The sequence below is a fragment of the Bos grunniens genome, chromosome 25 (genome assembly GCF_055505025.1).
Source record: "Bos grunniens cultivar Pamir isolate PY7600 chromosome 25, Bosgru_T2T1.0, whole genome shotgun sequence".
NCBI lineage: Eukaryota > Metazoa > Chordata > Mammalia > Artiodactyla > Bovidae > Bos > Bos grunniens.
The window spans coordinates 39,012,014-39,036,205 of NC_141189.1; the positions used below are offsets into that span (position 1 = coordinate 39,012,014).

Consider the following 24,192-nt stretch of genomic DNA (forward strand, 5'->3'; position numbering starts at 1 on the left):
CCCGACGAACTTAGCTAGGCAGAGTGCACCAAGGTTCTCAGGTCAAAGACAAGACCGAGTCAAGGTGTCAAGAAAACCGAGTCTCGAAGAGTACAAGCTCTGAAGTTCTAAGTTTCATAAACAAAGAAAGCATAAATGCTTTCAAGCTGGGAAGTAATCGAGTTGCTTGGGGTTCCAGCAGAGCTTCCCCTTTTTTCCCCTACAGTTCCAAGTTCTGTCCCTGACTACGTGGTCAAGGAAACCCTCACACCTGCAGCATCCCCAGAGACGAGCAGAATGCGGTCTGTCTTCCATCCCTTGAGCTCTCTGGATCTGGCACGCTCCAGGGCACAAACCCCTCACCTGTGCAGACCCTCAGGTGCTCCCTGACCCAAATGGCCAATCTCCCTCTGTCCTGGCCAGGCAAGGTCCTTCGCTAGAATATCCCCTGGTCTTGACCACTGGTTTCACACATGCAAAACCCTCAGCAGTTGCGTAATCAGCTTCGTCTGGTACACGATACAACCAGGAAAGAAACTGGCAAAGCTGGAGGGCCAGATACAAAGAATCTGGCTAGGATTTTTACGTGTGTGTTTTGGCTTTTTTTTTCTTTTTAATCCAATTCAGACGGTAGGGTGTCCCAGAGGCTGGCGTGTGTGAGATGGGGAGTGGGAGGGTGAGCACTGGCCTCAGAGCACAGGTGCGACTAGGAGGAGAAGGACCAGGCTCCCCGAGGACTGCCCCCGAGGGCAGGGCCCGGGCCTGCACCGAGCCGTCTCTCCCTCTCCTCAGAGACGGGCAGGCAGCGCCTGCTCTCTGCTCTCACCTCACAGGTGGCACAACACCCTCCCCAGCGTGCCGTGACGAAGACACAGAGTCCCAGCAACATCTGCTGCCTCAGGTGAGGGTGGTCTAGCAGTTCCTAGATACAAACATCTGATGTCCCCGCCCCTGACCTCTATTTTAAAAAACCACAATAAAGCAAAAGAAACCAATTTTTAAAAATCTCATCAGGGCTTTCTTTTCCCTCAGTTGTACTCCCACTTCCCCGGGTCTGCTAAACCCCTGCATGGTAACAGCAGATGCAAAGAAACGAAAGATACTCACTCTAGGAGGATGCCGTTAACATCGTGGGTGAAGAACTTCTGCCTGCTCTCTCCCTCCGCAGCTCTGGCAGCCTGGTTCACGGCAGACAGAACAGCCATTAGTGCCCTGGCCCCATAGCGCCCGCCACTCACCCACAGGCCTAGAGAACGCTGGATGACCAAACCCTCCCCGAGCCCCGCCCTGCCCCGCCCTAACCCGGACTAGGTTCACCTATGACCACTGCACGCTCCCAAAGCGGCGCAGCCAGCTCTCTTCACAGGCTGCCACAGCATCTACGGACACACAGTCCATCCTTCCCAGGACTTGACACAACAGTCATGTAAGAGGGTTGAGTCTTATGTGAAGAAAATTAGAGTCAAGGGACTCGTGAATCTGATTCAGTCAGCAAGCGAGCTCCTCTGCCCAGCACTCTATCATCTAAACGGTGAGTTGTGTTTTCCATACCATCTACAGCACAAAACAATCAAGAACTTTAACAAACCTGCCATATTTGAAGGCCTTTATTCACCAAAATAATATTAGTAACAATAATAATGTGCTGCTTCAGCATTTAAAAACCACAATTCTTTGAAAATTCATAATCTATTTAGGGTATGTTATCACAAACAGACCACTGGAATGACTAACCTGACTACCCACTAACACAGATACAGCAGGCTGCTATGGCGCTATGCTTCCCCTGAGTGCACAGTTAACAAGACCCTGGCTGGCCACCCTGGAGACCCCTGAAGCAATCACAGGAGGCAGCCAAGCCACCAAAAGCATAAGAGAGGAAAGCAGCATGCAAAGGTCTGGACCAGGGGTTCTCTATTTGGCCACGTGCACCGAGCGGCCTTCCGCACTCTAGACGCATCCCATCGGAATCTCCCGGGAAGGCCTGTGTTCCTTAAAAGAGGCCCCAGGATTAGGACCCACCAAAAGAACTCTGGCGACGAGCATGTAGAGGATCGAGAACCACTGACCTACACCCAAGAGGTTCCTGGTTCAAAGTCAGTTGCTCAGTTGTGTCCGACTCTTTGTGACCCCATGGACTGCAGCTCACCCGGCTCCTCTGTCCATGGGATTCTCCAGGCAAGAATACTGGAGTGGGCTGCCATTCCCTTCTCCAGGGGACCTTCCCGACCCAGGGATCGAACCTGGGTCTCCTGCATCATAGGCAGATTCTTTACTGTCTGAGCCACCAAGAAGCTCACTGGTCCAAAGGCTTTAGGCAAAATAAAACGTCAGGCTTGACATATAATACTGATGGTAAACAGAGACAGTAAGGTGATTGTCTACAGTGAAATGATCAATCCTGATCAACCCCTGGGAACACCTACCTTTCTCTAGCCCCTTAGGCCGTCCCCTCACCACATCCTCTGGGTCCTGTCCTGACCTCCTAGCTCTGCCCTGTCTCCTCCACTAGCTCTTAGCTGCAGGCATGCTCCCAAGTTCCATCGAGAGACCTCTTCACCCAACAATGTCTCCCCCTCAGCTTCAAAATAATACATATGCACAAAATAACAAACACAACCTAAACCTCTATCCTCAGCTCTGGACCAGAACTGTCAATTATCTCCCTGAATGAAAGACCCTGGAGTATACAAATCAACTTGTCCAAAATCTAAACCACTCCTTTCTGCTCTTCCTCCCGAGTTCCTACAACAGCACCTCACCCTTCTTAAATCCTCTCAGTTTTCTTTACAATGCTTCGGGAGGCCTTCCTGAGCCTAGAATCAAACCCAAACTCCTCCACCTGGCAGTCAGGGTTCTCCAGGACATGGCCTCACCATCCTCTCCAGCCCCCACCTCCCACCACATACCAGGAGTCCCTGTTATCCAACACGTTGCCTGTTCTCAGCCCTGTGCCCTGGCTTACCAGAAGGCCACGTCACCCGAGAGGCTGGCCAAGCCTGCTGCTTCCAGTCCTATCCCTATGGACCCCCAAGAGCCGCTCTTTCCCTTCCTCAAGTTTGGCGGTCCACTGGACCATCCTGTTGGCCGTCCAATCATGACAGCTTATTTCACCCTGCTCTGTCCCACAGCCCGCTGTTTACATGGCTATTGGTCTGTTTGTACAAGCAGCTCATGGAGAAACGTGAACTGAATCTTACTCATCAACATGTTTCCCACAGCAGCCCATCACCTAACAGCTACTGAGGAAAAGTCAGCTGAGTGGGTGATGAATGAACACACAAATGAACAGATTATCGCTGCAAGGATGAAAACTAAGAGGAAGGAAAGCTCAGTACCAGACAAAACTTGAAGAGGATGTGAAAATTTAGCTCGGCTAGGGGAGGGGCAGAGGCCGGAGATGGCTGGCAGAGAGGGAAGGAAGAGAGGGCGACACTAACGTCTCCTGTTACGCCTTATGCTGTCAGGGAGTTTGCAATTCCCCTGTGGCACATTTAATGTACTGGGATTGTGAGTTCAGTTTGCAAGAAAACAAAATGGAGTCATTCTTTCAACTTAGAGACTGCTGGTTACAGGGCTTCTCAGGTGGCGCTAGGGGTAAAGAACCCACCTGCAGGAGATGTAAAAGACATGGGTTCGATCCCTGGGTCAGGAAGATCCCCTGGAAGAGGGCACAGCAACCCACTTCAGTATTCCTGCCTGGAGAATCCTGTGGACAGAGAAGCCTGGCGGGCTGCAGCCCCTGTGTGCTGTGCACAGGGTCGCAGAGTCAGACACGACTGACGGGACTTAGCACCCTGCTAGTTATAAGATGCAGAAGCGCCTCTAGATTAATTCAACCTAATTAACATGCACTTCAAATGCCTGTTTGTCAGACCCAACACCTCCTCAGGCTTCCAAGTTTTATTTGTTTTTGGCTGCACTGTGCGGCTGGTGGGATCCTAGTTCCCTGACCGGGGACTGAACCCAGGCCCTGACAGTGAAAGCAAGGCATCCTAACCACTGAGCCACAAGGGAATTCTCTCCAATCAAGTTTTTAGATATCCGCCATTTCAGAAGCTTTCTGGCTATATAATTTTTTTTTTTCCTGATGCCTTCTGAATCATGCAGAACAGTATCTCTGAGGATCTGGCTTTATGCTAAAGTAGTCAAGGGCTGCATTTTTAAATAAATCTAAATAAAAAAGCCACTGACTATGTAGTTGCTAGTGTGCCAGAAAGAACTGAGATCCCTCAACCCTAATGAGAAACACCCTTGCTGGAGGTGTTGTATGAATCAGTTAAATCACTCCGAGATTAGCTAGGAAATGAAATAAAACCAGACAGCCAGATTGTGCTGATTTACAATAGTTCCAATAGCCTTTTAATGAGCTCTTTATTCATTATTAAGAAGAGCCACTTCTAGCCTTTCAGCACCTAGATCACAACTTTATATACTGTACCTGCTTTTACTGAATAGAGTGAAATCTGATATGATTTTCTTTACAAAGACCAAACCGGTTTGTTTGTTTTTAGGTTGCACCGTGAGGCATGCAGGATTTTAGTTCCCCAACCAGGGATCAAACCTGTGCCCCCTGTACTGGAAGTGCAGTCTTAACCACTGGAGGTCTCAAACAAAGTTTTTTTTTTTCTATCTTATTCTCCGTGAATCCGTGTCTCTCTAGTTTTGCAATGCAAGGGTTCTAACTGTACAGGAGGGTAAGCAGTGAGCAGGTAGAAGGGTGGGCAACATGTGTCTCTGTTTCTTTTCTATTTTTAGTATCACTATCCTTTCCATTTTATGCTTGAATGAAGAGGAAACAGACATGGGTTATCTGCACAGAGGAGGGTGAGTAGCTGCCAAACTCTATCAAGACAGTTACCTATCAAGGGGCAATGTTATCTGAGCTTTCCAACAACCAAGACAAAAGACACAACCAACACATATTAGGAGCAGACAGACAGGGGCAAGGCCATCAGGTCAAACCACTGGGCTCCCTGGGGCCCATAAACAGGCACAGCACAGGGGAGTAGGAAGTGGAAAGTGGGCTAACAGTGCTGGAGTGCTCCCTCTCAGAATAGCTCTTTCACACATGTACATTTTCAAATATATTTTTTGAAGTTTTAAGAATAACATCTAGTTAGAAGACAAATCTTATTTTTGCTTCCAACTGTAAAATATTTTTCCCTGGGAGACTGACGCACATCACACTGGAATCTGCTTCAGCACCATGGGGGACCGCACACAGGCCCACGGACTCTCCCGTCCCAGGACGGGGGTCCCCAGGGGAGGGGCCGGTGGCTGGTGACTTACTTTCCCAGCACAGGGCAGCAGAGGTGCACACCACCTCCAAGGCTAGGGCCTGAGGGTCTGCTGGCTTTCACCTTCACCCTCTGGAGATACTACCGCGAGACTGTCCTGCCCAGAACGAGAGACGGGAGAGGCCCTGTTGTCCCGGCTGTCCCAATGCCCAGCTATCTTACCAGCTGAAGGCGGCCTGAAAGCCACCACATTTGTGGGGTGGGGTAGAGTGGGTTTAGACACAGTAGAAACTGATACATGTACCCCCTAGGGCCAAGATTTAAAATCTCAACAAAGTATCACAAAAACAAAGCAAGGAGAGAAAAAAGAAAAAGAAGGGAGTGAAAAATAAAGTGAGAAACATAAACACTGCCCATGTTAGTTATACACACCAAGTTTAATTTAAATTAAAAAAAAAATAATGTCCACTTCAAAATCTAGGACAGGGCTTCTTATTAATGATCCAAAGATCCACACGTGACTTTTGAAAATCATGTGTAATTTCTGTGTACACAGGCGTCTTTCCCTGGGAGGAACCTCTGCCAGCGACTCTCACAGCAGGGCCTGGGGATAGAGTGCCTGTGCACACGTGCAGGCGGCGCCAAGTGCCCCCAGCGCCGGGAGCCTACACAGCGGCGTTAAGTCACTTTCTAAAATAAGCCTTCTTTGTCATGCAATCATTAAAAATAATGAGGGCTTTATAATAATATTTATTAAGTGAAAAGAGCAGAAAACAATTATTCACAACTACAATTACAACTGCATAAAAACATATACACAGAGGCTAGAAAAGAGAGTGAGTTGAAAATAGTTTTCAGAGTGGCAGGATTTTCCCAATTTCCCGTTTCTTAATGCTGGCACTGAAGGGCCAGGTGATGACTTAAGTAACAGTTTCACACGTGAATATATGTTCAAGCCAGTACAGTGACATCTCGTCACCACCTCCTCACCAGGACCTGAGCCTACCTTACCTATGGGCTCCTGACCTGTCTCCATCACGCCTGAAAGACGACCGAGACTCGGCAATTCCTGAGGAAGGAGAGCCTGCTCGGCGTCCACCTGACGGACTCCACAAAGTAAGGTTTTCTCACATCACGACCCAACGCTGTTCCACATGATGCCGCTTTGTTTCCACCAGACTTGTCCATCCTTCCCAAGAAAATGCAATAATGATTCTCAGTTATTAGACTAGGACACCCCCTGTGGTAGAAGCAGAGACGCATACAGAGCCACTTTAACTTTCCTCTAAGGAATGACTGGCCTCTGCCACACACATCTGACTTGACTCAAGGCTTTCAGAATCTACAGGATAATCTGATTACAAACCACAAGATTGAAAAGAAGAGATAATTTTTTTTTTAACATATATTCTGAGTGCAACCATAGGACAGTAAACTCATACACACCAAGTTCCCATTTAACTACTTCTCCCTTAACATCCTGTTAAGACAAATCCTGAATCCTGACAGGGCATAATTTATTTAAATGGGTACATTCAAACAACACTGTGCTCATTCCATAAGGATGAACAGAGCTCCGAATAAGACGTCTGAATTATTTCACATGCCATGTTCAAGTATTTTTTGCAAATGAGAAAATCATTTGCAGAAGTTGTTAACATTTTATCCTGCCCTGGTCCTAGTGTATATGAGGACTAGTATACACAACAGAGATTCTGAAACACTGAGAGTCACTGGTTTAAAACTGAAGCTCTAGAGTGTAAGTGTCCCCAGGGTTGTCACAAGTCATGATGTCCAAGGTGAAATGGTATTTTAACTAAAACACACTATAACTAATGACCCGTGCTTGGCTTATCATCAGTATTCATGGATCACGGAATCTACAGTCCTTAGTGCTCTAGTACTAGATCAACTCCCCATCCCCAGGGGGAAAACACGCGGAATGTCCGCTATTTTCCAAAGACCGTTACTGTTTTTAACGTGGGGCTGTTGGACAGTACTTACGGTTCAGCCCTTCTTACTTATCACAATTCCAGATTCCTATAATCACTGCTGCTGCTACTGCTGCTGCTAAGTCGCTTCAGTCATGTCTGACTCTGTGGGACCCCACAGACTGCAGCCCACCAGGCTCCCCTGTCCCTGGGATTCTCCAGGCAAGAACACTGGAGTGGGTTGCCATTTCCTTCTCCAATGCATGAAAGGGAAAAGTGAAAGTGAAGTCGCTCAGTCGTGTTTGACTCTGTGTGACCCCACGGACTGCAGCCTACCAGGCTCCTCCGTCCATGGGATTTTCCAGGCAAGAGTACTGGAGTGGGGTGCCATTCCCTTCTCCACCTATAATCACTACCTAACACTAAACCCAGCGGCAACTAAGCATATGCCCCACGCCCAACATGTCTGCAAACGTCTATGAATGTTCAAAACCTTCAGAAATTACTAAAGAGACGTATCTCTGCCTCAGCTGCCTGCTGCCAACATGAGTATCTGTCACACAAAAGGAAGGATAGTCTGATAGGCACGAAGGAGGAGAGAAAAATCTCTCCAGAAGAAAGTAAATTTTCCAACGTGAAGGAATCACAAAAGGACAGGCAGAGCTGACCCTGTGCCCTTGCTTGGGATGGGAAGAAAGCCCAGAAAAGCAGACAATGGGAGCACCCACTGACTAAGGGCTGCTCTGGGCCGTGAGCTGCAAGTGGTTCCGGACCAGCAACGATCCGCCCGATCGCTTCCAGGAGAGCCCAGCCACTCCATGTCACCATACCTGAGCCAGCTCCTTAACGCGCTTCTCCAGGGGTGCAGGCAGGCCTTCAGGAAGGGAAGAGGGCTGCCTGAATTCCTGGTCCAGTCCCACCCCAAGGGAATCGCTTTCATCATCCATATCGCGGAAGGGGCTTCCTTCTGGAGACTCACTGAGCAGTTGCTCCAAGTCCAAATCCGTCAGCGAGTCCATGGCAGTGGCCGCCTGCAGCAAGTCATTGTCAGAGGCAGAGCCGAAGAGCGAGAGCAAAGGGTCGGAGGCACCTTCCAATTCCCGCAAGCCCTGAGCTTCCGCTGATGACACTGCTATGGGCTTATGCTCTTCGTCCCTCTTTCTCTGAGCCTCTTTCTCCTTTTGGAATTTCTTCAGCATCTCTTTAACACTCAAAGCCCCAGAATACTTCTTTTTCTTCTTCTCCTTACTGGCATTGAGGGCTGTAAAGCTGCAAGTAAAAGGGAGAAGTCGGTTACTAAGACTGCAGGACCCCTCGCAAGGGAAATTTCCAGAGGGGCTTCAGCCCCGCTCCCAGCACAAAGGTCTCCGGGAACCTCAGCCACAAGTCCACCCCGTCACTCCTCACCCTCCTCTTGGCACACGGAGCTCCTCCTTGCTGGGACCAAAGCTTGAGACTGAATACAGGTTAGCAAAAAGTAACACAAAATGCTAAACATCCGATGGGTTTTTTAAAACCACTGCCAGGCTGAAACAAAAGGTTGGAAAAACAGGAGGGGCAAGAAAGACATTTAAAGGGAGAAAGCAGGAACAGCAGCAACTTGGAGGGCGGCTGGGGTGAGACGGAGGCTGAGGAAGCAGGACCGGAGAAGACAAAGGGGACAGAGACAGAGGAGATCGGGGGCAGAGGAGGGTGCTCAGAACAGGAACGTCAGCAGCCACACAGTGACACAGAGACCCGCCAACACTGACGCGGGACAGAGCGCACTCTGATGCCCGACACACACACGTGAGGGCCCTGACAAGGCCGCGTGGCACCGTGACCCGCGGCCCCGCGAGGCTGTGAGAAGGTGGGCGCGTGGCCGGGCGGCCCTGACGGTGCAGAGTCCTCCTAGCAAAGAAGCTGCTGCCTCTCACCCGGCTTTGGAAAACTTGGACTTTTTCGATTTCTTCTCCTTGTCATAAGTGTCATCTTTTTTCTTCTTCTTTATCTTCTCACCACCTTCCTTCAACTTCCGCTTCTGAGAATTAAAGACAAGGCACAGTTACACGGCTCCCGAGCTCCGGGAGCAAGTGCACTACGCAGCACTGGCCTTCTCCGCCCGGGGAACATCCTGAGAGCTGTCTTACTTCCTCCACGAACACACGATTTCAGCTCAGTCCTTGGACCACAGACCTGCAGGTCAGGACAGCATTCCCACTGACAGCGGCTCCTAGGAAACCCAGGCCAGAGGCAACAGAGGCCCTTCTGCAGCCTGAACCATTTCTGTTTTAAAATGAGCTGTGTGGGGGCCTACCTCACATTTTAAACACCCAGGCAGTGACAGATAGCTTTCAAAATAAGCTTATCTTAGGGCTAACTCATTTTCGTTGGGGTGAAGTCCTCTAATGTCCACAGATGAGATACAGTGAGCTGGTGCACACGTCCCTCACTCCACACCCGTCACTGCCCTCGTCCCCGCCCTGGGGCCACCTCGAGGAGCAAGTCCCCGCTGAGCCTGCTGGGACACAGGCACGGACACCATGACTGAGCCTCCAGGGTCACGGCACACGTGTGAGAAGGGAACCGCCAACCTCGGCACAGCTGGTGCCTCTCCGCCACTCTCCTGAGCCATCCTAAACCGCACAGATTCGGGCAAGTCACCTACTGATCTCATAAAGGCATGTCAAAAAGCACTTCTGAAGTCCAAAACCGAGCAATGTTCTAACCTTGGGAGATTTTTTCTTCTTTTCCTTAATGAAGTCATCCTCAGATTCTGACGCTTGTCTAAACTGCAGGGTCCCCGAGTTGATGTAAAATCCTCCATACTTGGTAGTCAAAGAAGCAGGAACAAGCTCATCGTACTGAAAGGGAAACAAACCTGGGTCAGCTCCAAGGCCTGTGCTACGGCCACAGGTGCCGAGTGCATCTTGACAGAACAGATGTGACTGTTCCTCTGTCACTTTTCAGACAGCATACGAAGGTATGCTTCCGGTCAGTCACCAACATCCAAGTTAGGAGGTGTGTTGCACAGATCTGATCACCAGAGGCCCAGATCAAGGTGTCACTTCCTGTCCCTTCAGAGCAGCTCTCTCCACTGCACGGGCACCCCCACTGACCCAGCCCAGCTCCAGCACTGTCAGGAGGGGCCTGGGTGCCCCACTTGCGGTGGTTTCAGTGGTCTCACTAAGTACTCACCGCTTCAGAGTTATCAATGAAGGAATCGGATTCATCATAACCATAACCCATATCAATCAAGTCCTGTATTCGGTCTTTTCTACGTTTCTTTCCACCCTAAAATTTAAAACAGATCACATGCTTGTTTTTATACTTGTGATAGGAACATACAACACAAAATCTAAACTTTAAACAAATTTTTAGGCCCAGGGTCACAGGACTTTTTTAATACACAGAATTAATTGTTGCCTTGAACTCCAACAGCTAATGACTAAAGGTTATAAAACACAGGACCAGTCTCTTACACATCCCCCAAAACCTTGTTCCCTGAAGACCTTTCAAAATAGGACAGATTTGTAAATGCATAAAGTGGCCTAAGACTGAAGAAAGAACTAAATGGCCTCATATGCCTTGCATCAAAATACTTATTCTCAGGATAAATTCTAAGGGTAAAAGCCTCTTTATGTTTATTTATCCATTTAGCGCCACATGAGTTCCTGCCATATGCACTTTCTGTACCTTAACGCATTTGTTTAATAACTTCATTCTCTTCTCTCCAAGCTCTATACTTGTTTCACATTAGTGTTGATTAGATAAACCACTAAAGGAATATGAAAATGTCTGAAAACCTCTCCCACCCGACAAGGTTGTTCTGTTGCCCAAGAGAGAAATCTTACATATTTTTCTTCAAATTTCCTAGCAAGGGCCTCCACTTTATGCCTTTCCTTTTCTTCATCATTGAAAGGATCCAAGAGATCTTTCTTCTGTAAAGAGACCATTCCACAAAAATAAGATTCACAAAAAAGTTCCCACAAAGCTATTCATTGTACCTTCATTGATTCCACACTGATAAACTGTATAATAAAAACAACTTTTTCAGAAAAGACAAGGTAAAATACATGTTACCTCCTCATCCGTGTTTACCTTACTTGTTTGAAAGTAAAATTCCCATTCATGAGACTCAACAGAACTTGATTAAATACCTACAGTCACCCACTGCAGTACTAGGTCCTGCTGCTGCTGCTACTGCTGCTAAGTCGCTTCAGTCGTGTCCGACTCTGTGTGACCCCATAGACGGCAGCCCACCAGGCTCCCTCGTCCCTGGGATTCTCCAGGCAAGAACACTGGAGTGGGTTGCCATTTCCTTCCCCAATGCATGAAAGTGAAAAGTGAAAGTGAAGTTGCTCAGTTGTGTCCGACTATTAGTGACCCCATGGACTGCAGCCTACCAGGCTCCTCTGTCCATGGGATTTTCCAGGCAAGAGTACTGGAGTGGGGTGCCATTGCCTTCTCCCAGTACTAGGTCCTATAGTGCTCCAAATATGGCAAAGGGAGTTTAGTCGGGGGATGCTCACCCCGTGTAAATCTGCGTTCGAATATAACTGGTTTCCTTTGTAATACTAAAAATCATTTTATGCATTTAAAAACATTATTCTAAGAAAAGGTCCAAAGGCTTCAACCAGACTTGCAAAGCAGCCACTGGCTCAGAAAGGTTAAGAACCCATTGAGCACAAGCTCCTGACAGCTATTCAACCTTAGTGGTTAGAAGAGTGGTATGAACTTATTCTTCTCTCAGTGTTATCGATAGTCAAACCCAAGTTCGTGCCATTACTTTTCCTTGGAAGCCTATCTTGAAGGATCAATAATCTCCCTTCCCTCCCAATCTCAATACTACCTCCAGATATTTTCAAGCAGTTTTCCAAAGTTTATACTCCATAAACCTTTCTATTTTTTCTCAAATTTTACAGAGTTGGACCTTAAGCTTCCATGGCAAGGAATCTTAATTTTAATAAAAGACTTCTGTATCAAATACACTTAAGACTTTGGAGTCCAAAAACACTAAGACTGGACTTTTACTTCTTCTACAATGATCACATATAACCTAAGTGGTTCAAATAATTTTAAGAAACCCCACTCGTCTGGAGCAGCACTGGATTTAATGTTTGCTCCTTAACGCCCTGCAAGCAGCAGTCATCCACTATTTCCTGAATGCATGAAGGTCTGCCTCTGTCTAAACACAGCATCTGGAATGTAAGCTCCTTTCTGTCCAAGCCCTCCAGGGCCTGTATTCGTACCAGACTTAACAATTACCACACTGTGATTCCTGTTACTTGTGTAGGTGTAATTCTCCTAAAACATCTACAAGAGTGCAAAGTTCCTTTGAGGTTCCTTTGAGGACAGCAGCCTCCCCACCTTTACTCGTCCTCAGCATTCTAGCACAGGGCCTTAACATTCTAAGACACATGTGCTAAGTGAGTTAATATATAAATGTGTCAGATTACATTGTGCTTGGAACGCTGCAGAGTAGACAGGGTAATTTAGGAGTTCTAAACCTGATGCCAGAAGTGAATCCCCTGAAATTGGATCTGAAGTTCTCTGTGTAAGTCCCACGCATTTTTCTGCAGTTGAGGAGGGCATCTGAACCCCACAAAAGGTGAAATCAGAGCACTGGAGTTCTAATCTCAGTTGACCTACTGATTTAGTTTGAGCCCATAAATAAATCACCAATTCCGGAAGAGGATACTGTTCCTACTTTGGAGAAGAGTTGATGAATGGATGTGAAATTACTTTTTCTCAGCCTACCTACTGGCCCTCATACAACCTGGCACAGACTGAAATGGCTTTCATTCAATCAATCAGATCTTTATTAAGGAAACACATTTTTATCTAAAAAAAGTGGGTAGTCCTTCGGACCAAAGGCAGCCCAAAGAGCACAACCACAGACCAGACTGAAGGAACATGGCCCATAGGAGTCAGGCACCTGCATGATTTCTTCAACCCCAGACAGACACTGTGAGCCATGCCAGCCCAACCCCCATGTCCCTGGAGCCAGTCTAGAGACTGGAACGCTGCCAGCACAGGACCCTGCTCACCTTTCCCACAGAGGCTGGCAGAGCACACAGGCTTATAGCAGGTGCTTAAAATAAATGCTCATGACCCAGCTCCTACTCAAACTGCATGGTTCCATTGACATGAAATACAGAAACATGCAAAACTGATCTCAGCTATTAGAAATCAGGACAGTTGTCACCCTTGAGGGCTGAGGTAATATTTTGGGAGGGAAGAAGGAGGGTTTCTATTAGCCCCAAAAACGTCGTATTTTGTAATCTAGGTGCAAGTTACAGGGGTATTCGTGGAAAGTCCATCAAGTTGTGTGTTTATCACATTTGCACTTTCATTATGCACATAATTCAGTTAAAAAGTTTATAAAAAATTGTGCAATGTTAATGAATTGCCAAAACATCAGTAATAACTGAAGCTGGGTAATGGGTACATGGGGGCTTATCATATTATTCTCTCCAGACTGTACACATTTGCAACGCTGCATACTAAAAACGTAAAACAAGTCTGCCAGGAAAATAAACAGATCATTTAAAAAACATTTTAAGAAATCAAGCTGATTATCAAAAGCCATAAAGGCTGCCCATTTCTGGCAGGGGAAAAAAAACTTCAAAACTCCCAACAAAAACAAAACCCACAAAAATAGGTTTCTATCCATCCAAGTAAAGAAACTGTCCAGAATATTACTGTGCTTAGAAGAGAGGAGCAGTCTGTATCTTTTTTTGTCTGCCCTTGTATTAGGCACAATGAGATTCCCTCGGAAAAAAGTAATGCCCAGCATGAAATTCCAGCTCTGGAAAAGGCAGGGGCTAGTCACACTAAGATGCAACATTTATAGCCTTGGCATGAAAAAATCTGGTGTTTATTCGTATTAATTAGCCATAATACAAATTAGCCTTGGATGTGCCATACATTTTCTCTAGCCTAAAAAAGGAAAATGGTTATAGAAAGAATTCTAACCCTTCCCTCCAGAGGCAAAACTGGCAGACCGTGAGCTTGCTTTGTGGGGGAGGCCAAGCCTTTGTATGCTGCTTCCGCCCTCCGGAGCCCTTCTGGCACACTACCCTGAGCATTAGACCCGCAGAGCGAGCTGGGGCCACGGTGTACCTTGTCTGCGGGCTGAAGTCCTTTCACCTTCCCTCGTAAGTTCTTCACCAGCTCTGGGTAGAAGAACTCTGGGCAACGTTTGTGATCCGGCTCAAAGAGGGTGAGTGTGATCCGAACAGCGGCCGCGGCCGGCTCCGAGTCCTGATGCTGCTCTGCTCCCCCAACTTCCTCTTTCCGGGATTTCTTCAAAAACGCAGGATTCAAAGAACCTGGGAGAGAGGTGAACTGGACCCTGTGGGGCTCCGACATGGCTACCAACAAGTCTTAGCGGGTGTCACTGCATGGCTTCTGTTAACATTGAAAACAAGAGCCAGGTCAAACCAAGATGATAAAAATGGTGATTTTTTTCCTGTTCAGTTTTACAGATTTAAATTAAAAAAAAAAAATTCACTGTCAAGAATCATCGTTAATTTATCTTAATTACCGTTTACTGCTTTTTTCTGCCTAAATACTATTTACTTTAAATATAAAAAACTTCACATAGATATGAAAAGCATCCCAAATCCTATACTCAGAGATAATCAGTGTTTAGCATATTTCCAGTCATTTTGTCCAATGCATATTCACTAGATCCTTGACACTAGAGAACGCATGCTGATACAGCCTTAAAGAATCCTCAGAATTGCAAAGGAACGTAGAGAAAACTGGTTTTCATTTAATTTATCCAATATACTTTTTTTAAAACTTCGGACTGAGAATAATCTCCTTCTTAAAACCTCTTTATTTTCAGCAGTTTACTTTCATGTAGGGCCATTCTTCACAACGACAAAGTTTTCATCAGTTCATAGAAGCTCTGCCCGCCCCAGGATAAGTTTAAGACCACTGTCTAAAGAGCAGTGTGGCTGGACTCACTTCCTCATACCAGTCTGTCACTACCCAAATTTGGGCCTCAGCAAAGTGACAAAATATCACAGGCCAAAGAGGTTCCAGGGGCTTCCCCAGTGGCACTACTGGTAAAGAATCCTCCTGCTAATGCAGGAGACGCAAGAGATGCGGTTTGGTCCCTGAGTGGGGAAGATCCCTTGGAGAAGGAAATGGCAACCCACTCCAGTAGCCTTGGGTGGAAAATCCCATGGACAGAGGAACCTGGCAGGCCACAGTCCATGGGGTCACAAAGAGTCAGAACGACTGAGCATGCGCACAGTATCCGCATACATTATGGGTATGTGTATACGTGCAATATTCACTTTGTGACCATAAAATTGTGACCTATAAAACCAGCTAAGGGAATAAAATATCTAAAAATGAAGAGTTAAAATTCTAATTAGGGAGAAAAGCAACTGGCAGCAAAACAGGTTGGTTTTTGGCAGGAAAAAACCACCATGCACTAAGATGTCAAAAAAATTCCCCTAAAAGAAACTTCAAGGCCCCCACGACATCTGTGATGCACTGGATTATAGAAACAAACTCAAGGTGAAGACCTAAAAGTCTTCATAAAAGCAGGCAAAGTCCCACCATATGAAGAGAATCTGCACATTAACCAATGGAGGATGTAGAAAGGTCAAATTGAAGTGCTAACTAGGTCCCTGCCTGACCAGTAGGTAATTTAAAAATGTAACCTTATCTTGGCCCAAATTTTAGATAGTATGACCTCAGTCTACCTAATAGTAAAAAATACATCTCGTGGTTATTAATTTGAAATCCTTAGAAAAATATAAAATTGAAAGTGTGTTTTTAAAAGACCTGACTTACATCTGTAAGTTTATTAGACTTACAAGAGTTAAGCCTTGGAAAGATTTAACTTTAGGTTTACGAGTTCACTGTTGTAGAAGTTTTAGGTACTTGGGAGAACAACCATATAGAACTTTAAATGCAGTTTAAAACACTCAAAGAAATTTTATTTTTTAAAAAGTTCATTGTTTATGAGAATTTAACGTATTAAACTTGAACTGTGGTGTTGGAGAAGACTCTTGAGAATCCCTTGGACTGCAAGGAGATCCAACCACTCCATCCTAAAGGAAATCAGTCCTGGGTGTTCACTGGAAGGACTGATGTTGAAGCTGAAACGCCAATATTTTGGCCACCTGATGCGAAGAGCTGACTCATTTGAAAAGACCTTGATGTTGGGAAAGATTGAAGGCAGGAGGAGAAGGGGACAACAGAGGATGAGACAGTTAGATGGCATCATTGACTCAATGGACATGAGTTTGGGTAAACTCTGGGAGTTGGTGACGGACAGGGAGGCCTGGCATGCTGCGGTTCATGGGGTCGCAGAGAGTCGGACACGACTGAGCAACTGAACTGAATTGAATCTATTAAACTAGTGCTTTAATTGAAACTGTCAAAAATCAAAATTTTTTTCAAATATTTGAAAAAACCTAAAATGTTTATTTTTATGTATACATTCTTAAGATTTATAAACAAGATTTGTTTAAAAAGCTTAAGAGGTTTAAGTATTTAAATACTCAATTGTAAGAGTTGACTCTTAATTCTAAATAAAAGCACAGTATTCTACAAATGAAAGCACCCCTCTTAAAAAACCTCAACCCAGGTTATCCAAGAAATTCAGGCCTCCTTTTGTATCTCAGATTATTCCAAGGAATGGTACTTTTTGTTGTTTCTATATACCCTCTCAATCATATTTTCAAACTGATTATTGGTGAAATTTAGAAAAATCCACCGAATATTGAATGCTAATTTTGTAATTAGTCTCTTCAATGAATTCCTAACTATTTTAATGGTTTTCCCTTAATTCTGTTTTTCAAAATAGGCTATCCTATCCTATCACAGAAATAATAATTTTGTCTCCTCCTTTCCGAAAAATAATGTTCTATTTCTGTTTCATGTCTTATTGCATTGGCTAGAACTACCAAGATAATATTAGACAATATATTTACTCATTACTATGTTCCCGGCTCTATCACAAATGTCCTTAGGGTCCAGTCTGATACTGATGTACAATTCGTGAATTTTACTAAGTCATTATTTCTCAAATTTCTCAAAATTTCTCAAAAATTAAGAGTTCTTAAACTAGGAAGATGTGTTTAATTTTCTTATTTCCTGGAAACTTAAATATGCTTTAAAAAAGATCGGTCTAGTCTCTAAAACAACATGAAATAGTTACCAGTGAATGACAGCTCCTGAAACTAGCTGTCCTGAAACTAGTACTTAGAGGAAGCTGACTGTAAAGAGAAACCGGGCCGCGAGTTCGCTAAAACCCCATTCTTACAACCAGTATACCTTTGGGAGACAGAGTGTAGACCTGCCACCTTTTTTTTGGAGCATAGGATGGCTCAATAAAAGTCCGGTTCTAAATTAAGTCAACATCGACCTTGAGTTCTTTGGGCTCTACAACTAGAACTGGGGATCTTAAAAATTTTTTATTTTCTACCTGGGCTGTTGACGTGTAGGCATAGCTGTGCTCAACTGCTGTCCCCACTTCCCCATTGAACGGCTTAGTCTTAACTCACTGATAAACTACGCCTTAGCATCTGCTGCCTTCCTGCTGTCAAAAAACAGCCTGCTCCCAACTTCCCCCAAAAGTGTCAAACTACAACAAGACTGACATGAGAGCCCGAACCCGACAAAGACACGCACCTTTGTCCCCGGAGCAATGCAGCCTACGGCCCCGCGGGTCGCTTTCGTGCCCCCCGCTGCCGTCTTCATGCCGGCCCGAGAGCCCGGGCGGCGGCTCCGCTAGCGGCCGGCCCCCGAGCCATGCCTCCCGGCGGGCGGTCGGCCCACGCCGCGGCCCATGGCCGGGTCCCCCCGCGCGCCCGGGGTAGTGAGCGGAGCGAGGAGGGGGCGGGTCGCCGGCTATGCCGGCCCAGGAGGAAGCGGAGAGACGCCGGCTCCACGTCGGCCGGGCAACTCGGAACCTCGCGGCGGGCAGCGCTGCGCCCCGGGGAGAACTTGCGGCGCGGAAGCAGGCTCGGAGCGGCTCCCGCAAGACCCCGGCCGTTAGAGAGCGCGCCCCGAAGGACCAGTCCGTCACGCGGGAGCGACCACGCAGAGCCCGCCGGGCGCGGGGCCCCGGGAGCGGGCGGAGCGCTGGCTTCCAGGCCGCGCCAAAGTCCGTCAAGGCAGCTACCGGCGCGCCGACGCGGCCGGCCCCGGGGCCCGCGCCGGACTAACGGCCGTAACGGAAGCGCTGTCGGGGCGGGCGCCGGAGGCCAGGGCCCGGGGGCGGGGCGGGCCGCACGGCCGGCTCCCTCGCTCGTTCCGCCGGCCGCACCGTCGCCGCCGCCGCCGCCGCCGCCGCAGCCTCAGACCGCGGCGCTTCGTTGTCACGAGCCGGAGGGAGGGGGAAAGGAGCCGGGAGTCTCGGAGATCCGGCGCGCGGAGACCGCGGCGCCCAGGTCACGTGCCGCTCGGCCGGCCAATAAGCCCCGACGGGCGCGGTGACGTCAGAGCAGCGGCGTGGCCGGGGGGGACGGCCGGCCCCTATCACGTGGTCCGCCTCACTCCAATGGGCGGCGCCGGAGCAACCTGATGTTCCCAACCGCCCGTGCGTCGGCGGTGGTTGGGTGGTAAGATGGCGGCTGTGAGTCTGCGGCTCGGCGATTTGGTGTGGTGAGTCCGGGCGGCCGGGGCCAACAGCGGTGCGCTGGGGAGCTGCTTCCCCGGGCTTGGGGTGTGTGGCCTGCCCCGAGGCGGCCTTTCTACGCGCTCCAGGTCATGGAGAAAGGTCGAGATGAGGTGCCGGCGCTGGGAGTGAAGCCGGGCGGAAGGGGCAGCCTGGCCCCGGGGGACTGAGGCCGAGGGTGGCCGCGGTGGGCCCAGCTCCGAGCACCGAGGCCGCCTGGGGAGAGCAGTGCTCCGGACCCCGACGCGTGGCGGCCCACTGTGAGGAGAGTGCCCGGCGCCGCGCGGCTTCCACGGACGTCCGATTCCTCGCCCCGGGGTCTGGGCTGGGGGGCTCCCAGGAAGAGCAGGAGAGCCTGGGAGCCCGCGGGGCCGTCTCGTCTGGGTAAAGCGCTTCGACACCCGCGTTGCGCGACGGAACCCACCTGTGCGGGCGGCTCGGCCCGGGGGTGTCGAAAGCTGACTGCCGGCGCTGCGCTTTGAAGAAATGAAGGGAACACTTCTCCATTACAACCGAAGGCTTGGCAGTGACCGGTGCCTCTCGTTGTCAGCTTCTGTGTCCCGGACAACCGCCCGGACCGAGACGGGAGCCGCCTCCCTCGAGCTGCGCAGCCTGTCTCTTCGACCCGGAGGAAGGGCTTCTCTTAGCGTTTTGTCAAAGCCAGGCTGGTGAATTAAACCAGACTTTGTGAAGGGGAAGTCTTGTGTTTACAGAGCGAGCTGCCCCCCACGCCCGTCACGTCACGGGCAGGCTCTAGACAAATGGCTCTCGGTGGTTTCAGAAGGATGCACATACCTGGCGCACCGAAGTCTTCGTTTTTTTTTGTTTTTTTTTTTTTTTTGCATTGCGTTTCTGAGGAATTTGGGCATCTTGGGCCCAGCTGTGGAAGCCACGTTTAAGAATTCCTTGTTGCCAGCTTTTAGTCTGGCAGTGGAGGGTGAAGGTGGAGGTTTAGGAAAAATAAATTGCATGTTGAGTGTGTTGAAGGAGCTGGAGTTGCTTTTCCAGGGCAAATGCTGACTCTCTGTGTTTTCTCTAGGGGGAAACTCGGCCGGTATCCTCCTTGGCCGGGAAAGGTGAGTGTCTTGCTACTGAATGAAGAACGTCTTAAGTTGACTTTGGGAAGGGGGAGCATGTAAGATGGAATTCCCCACAGACTCTAGCATTGAGTTAAACTGGGCTTATTTAAATAACACACGGGTTTTTGTTTTTCTTTTTTTTTCTTTAGTATCAGTTTATTTAGAAAAGGCAGTATACATAAACCAGATCTTTTAATCTGCAGTGAATTATTATTTCTTGACTCAGAAGTGGTTTTTGATAGTCTTTTAATCCTGAAAATCCATTATGACTTGAATTTAGCTTTGCATAAATCGAACAAAAGGAGAAGAAAATAAACTTTCCGGGAAGAAAAAAAATCTGAATGTAGGTTAGTGAAAAGTCCAAGTATTTTTGTCCCAACTAAGTTTAAATCTTCCATTTTACCATCTGTGCTGCTCCGGTGCATCTCTGCAGAAGTTGGCATTCCACATTTTGCATGAGGCGATCCTTCATAGCTTTCCAAATGTTCTGTTTTTATATTCCTGATTGGAGCCCAGGAAATGTCTTTAGACTTTGTCTTTGCAATATGGCATTTGCAGTGCCTGATTTATTCATCACTGTTGTTGTCACCTGTCTCAACTCTTTGTACAAAAGAATTTTCAGGAGTGTCTCGTATATTTCTTCAGTGATGACAGGGTCATGTTGCAGGGAGTAATACTTTTAAAACAGGATCATTTTAGTTAAAGAGATATTGTATCTACTGAACACTATAGAAAATAGTAGATGTTGGGAACTCCTGGAATATTTGCACATTTCCACGTATCTCAGTAGAAAAGCACCAGGTTTGGACATAAACTAGGCCCTGTGTTTGGTTTTGTTTTTTAAGACATATTTCTTTTATTTCATGTTTTTTCTTACCAACTTATCACTGTGGAAGAAAACTTTTTGTTTTCCTCTTTCATCCTCTAGATTGTTAACCCACCCAAGGACTTAAAGAAACCACGTGGGAAGAAATGCTTCTTTGTAAAGTTTTTTGGAACAGAAGATCAGTGAGTAGTACTCACGAAGAGTTTCACTTTCCCTATGTTTGGGAGTTTCCCTGGGTTGAAGCTGCTTTGTGAATATTCTAATTCGGACTCCTAATTCAGTCTTATCATGGTCTATGAAAATGGCATATCCTTCTGGTTTCTGCCTAAATAAAAAGTGTTATTCTTATCTCCCACACGTCAGTTGAAAAATAGGGCGATGCCTTCTAGATGTGATCACCTCTTTGAGATAGGTTCTCCCATCTCTTTACTCAACGCCTCTCCCCTCCAGGCAGATCCTTTTGTTTTTGTTTGGTTCTCTTTTAATGGCTGTTTATCATTGTGGTTCGGGCATGAGTTATACAGTGAAAGCTAAAATTTCTTTTGTCTTAATAAAAGTAGTTGTTTAGCCTTGTTCTTGTAAAACTAGATGATTTGATCTAGCATTGTAACAGTAAAGCTTTTTAACCAGATGTGTTCTAGAGTTGAAATCAGGACTGTTAATTTGAGATTCTTTGATAGGCCATATAATAAATTGCAGCAAAGGGAGGAATGTGTTTTCGTGTTTCCAGTGACTTGTTTAGCTTTTTCATCACTCCATCAAGTTGATTGCCTGGTTCTAGCTAGATGGTTTAATTTCTCTAAGTAATTGTGTTTGTATATGTGGTTCTTAAAGGAAAATGTAGCTTTGGGTTTGAAGAAAAATATATGCTTGTAGAAAGTGATATATGATATTCCATAGGAAAATCTCTTATAAATGGTATTCTTCACTAGCAAGTTTTTGTGTCAGAGTGCTCATCCTGGTTTAGAGTTTGCATGGCATGTCTGCATTCACCATACACACATGTACCGACATACCCAGCCCCAGTGCTTGTCTCAAACCAACTTAGCAGCCTTTTGGTGGCAATATTTCAAGGGAGTCACTGGCCCAGAGCTGTGAGAGCCAGAGACAGTCTGGAAGAGGGAATGTTCTGCTAGTGCTGTGCACGTCATGAGAAAGATCATCTGGATGCATAAAACAAGTACTGAATGCGCAGCCAGACACCAAAGAGAACTTCTGGGAAAGCAAACGCCATGGTCCCTGTCTTCTGGGAACTGAGGTAACAAGACATAAACACTTCAGATGGGACGAAGTGTAGAAGGAGTGGAATTAATAAAGGATTCTAGAACAAGGAGAAATCGAGAACAGCAGGGAGAAATTTGGACAGGGGTCAAAGGAGTCTTCTTGAAGAGACATGATTTGGATCAAACTCTGGAGGATGGGTAGAATTTGGAAAGGAACAGTAGGGGTGTTCCAGGCAGTGAGGATACCATAAACCAGGGGAGATAAGTTGAATGTGTGAACAGAGAAAGACTTCCTCCCAGAGGTAAAGAACCTGTGCTTGAGGAGAGCAGGGCAATATTGTTGGCCTACCTTGATTAGCTAAATGAAGAAGTCACCAGTCTGGAACACAAATGGAAACTCATAGAAAGTGGAGAGTTAAACAGCTTACAGGGGACCTGAAAGCCGTTGTGTTTTTATGATAATTTTTAACATGCTGAAAGTCTAGAAAAATAAACTGTCCCTGTGTATAAATAGGACACAGAAAATGGGAGCTGAGTGTATCTCAGCACTCAAGCACTCAGCCAGGCAGACCAGTGAAGCCAGTGAAAAGGATGTGCTTTCTGGACACGAAAATAGCGTGTTAGTGATGGTGATGATGTTAAGAAGTTCTTTGAGGAGACTCATAAGCAGGCGGATACACCATACACAGCAGTGGCTAGATACAGTATGTTTAGCCTTCTAAACTTCCTTGATACTGTTCTTCATAAAAAGCCATTAAGTTAAGAGGGGACTAATATGTTGACTTTTTGTGGCTAAGCAGTTGCCTTAGTGAAAGGAAACAAAGGAAGGATCTCCAGCACTTCTCTAACCAGAGAAGAGTTAACTAGTGGTCAGCATTGAGGCAGAGTTTAGAATCTTTGTATCTTCTGAAGGCGAAATCTCCAGATTGTTTCTTAGTAGCAGATTACTTTGGTGACAGAGCTCTGGATTGTTACCGGCCTGATGTATATTCAGATACCAGTTTCACCTGCTCTGTGATTTGGGCTGTTTGACTTTTAAGCCTCTGGGTCCTTGTCCACATGTGGGGACAACAATCTACCCGACAGTTATGAGAAAGTAGCATCACTTACTCATTGTATTGGTTGGCATAGAGCAGGTGTTCAACAAACATTGGGTTAGGGTTAGATCTGTTACAAAAAAGTTGATGAGAAGCAGGTGGCTTTAAGTAAAGAAAATATGAGAGAGAAAGAACAGGACCCTGACCATGGTAGGGTAGGATGTGGAGGGTCTGTTTGGGAAGGGTGGTCTGGGACCTTAAAGGCTTTGAACACAAAATGATACGTTGTGCCCCCTTTTTTGTTTGGCTGATGTTTTGTTTTTGTTACTCTTTGTTTCTTATTTTTACACTGTTTCACCTTTATGGAAAAACTACATTGTTCCCAGCCAGGGGTACTGTGTGCTGTCTAGTCTGTGCTCCTGATGGAATCTGATGGAGTTAACATCGGGAAAGGGGACTAAGTCGGGTGAGAGAGAACTCTTTAATGTGAAAAAGCAAAAACTGAGGAAAGAACCTGAGCAGAATTGATGAAATAATTGACCTTAAGAAGAGAAACACTGACTTGACCATAAATCCTCAGGTGTTTTGACAAAGGGCACCGTGAGTAGAATAAACATTGTGTGACTGTTTAGGAGGGCTGTGTCTAGGACTGTGTGTAAGGAGGGCTGTGTGAGATACAGTTCAGACAGGAAGTGCAAGTGGACTTCAGGGGTGAGAACTGCTTTGTGACGGACAGAGCTGTGAGTGGCTATGGCAGAAGCCAGACTCTACCTCCCCTTAAGGCCTGCTCCTGCACATCCTGGAGGCTCTGTTGGGCACCGTGTCCTGACCTCGGTGGACATGTTCCTATCTTTTAGAAACCTGATTTTTTTTCTATTCTTCCTTCCAAAACCTAGAAAATTGTGTTTCTCTCCCACTGAAAGAGAGAACCAAGAAGAGAGGACCTGAGAGTGATGTCACCAGGATGCCAACAGAGTTCGTTCCTGACTTTGCTCCCCCCTCACAAAAAGGAAGAGAGGATTAGACCTTCCCAGCCAGCCTCCCCTGTGACAGGAAGGACTTAACAAGATGGCCCGATTGCACTCTCTGAGCCTGGGTCGCTACATGGGAACTGCCCACAGCCCTTTTCTGTTTCATGAAAATGCAGAGGGGAAGATAACTCCACCATGTGACCACAGCCCAGGATTAAATCTCTGGTGCATGAGGGCCCACCTTGAACAGGTGGTTGCCCGTCAGAGCAGAAACTGA

The 24,192-nt window shown here is 46.9% G+C and overlaps 2 protein-coding genes across 13 annotated transcripts in view; one reads left to right on the forward strand and one right to left on the reverse strand.

The window, feature by feature from the left end:
• The window catches only part of UBN1 (ubinuclein 1), a 33,234-nt gene extending 14,684 nt beyond the window's left edge, over positions 1 to 18,550 (reverse strand). For 2 of the 5 annotated variants that reach the window (XM_086375938.1, XM_086375937.1), the window contains exons 1-8: positions 17,792 to 18,550; positions 14,255 to 14,542; positions 10,984 to 11,070; positions 10,328 to 10,423; positions 9,859 to 9,993; positions 9,067 to 9,170; positions 7,981 to 8,419; positions 1,087 to 1,157 (exon numbers count right to left, since the gene is read on the reverse strand). In XM_086375938.1, the coding sequence (XP_086232064.1) occupies positions 1,087 to 1,157; positions 7,981 to 8,419; positions 9,067 to 9,170; positions 9,859 to 9,993; positions 10,328 to 10,423; positions 10,984 to 11,070; positions 14,255 to 14,503 (1,181 nt within the window). In that variant the 5' untranslated portion in view covers positions 14,504 to 14,542; positions 17,792 to 18,550. The remainder of the gene's footprint in view (positions 1 to 1,086; positions 1,158 to 7,980; positions 8,420 to 9,066; positions 9,171 to 9,858; positions 9,994 to 10,327; positions 10,424 to 10,983; positions 11,071 to 14,254; positions 14,543 to 17,791) is intronic. The other 3 variants (XM_086375941.1, XM_086375939.1, XM_086375942.1) reach the window with 2 other exon arrangements.
• A 161-nt stretch (positions 18,551 to 18,711) lies between these two features.
• Positions 18,712 to 24,192, forward strand: part of GLYR1 (glyoxylate reductase 1 homolog) — a 31,755-nt gene continuing 26,274 nt past the window's right edge. For all 8 annotated transcript variants that reach the window (XR_015154821.1, XR_015154822.1, XM_086375972.1 and 5 more), the window contains exons 1-3: positions 18,712 to 18,766; positions 19,819 to 19,855; positions 20,787 to 20,866. Coding sequence is in view for 6 of the 8 variants with exons in the window: in XM_086375972.1 (XP_086232098.1) it covers positions 18,729 to 18,766; positions 19,819 to 19,855; positions 20,787 to 20,866 (155 nt within the window). In the remaining 2 variants the exon portion in view is untranslated. The remainder of the gene's footprint in view (positions 18,767 to 19,818; positions 19,856 to 20,786; positions 20,867 to 24,192) is intronic.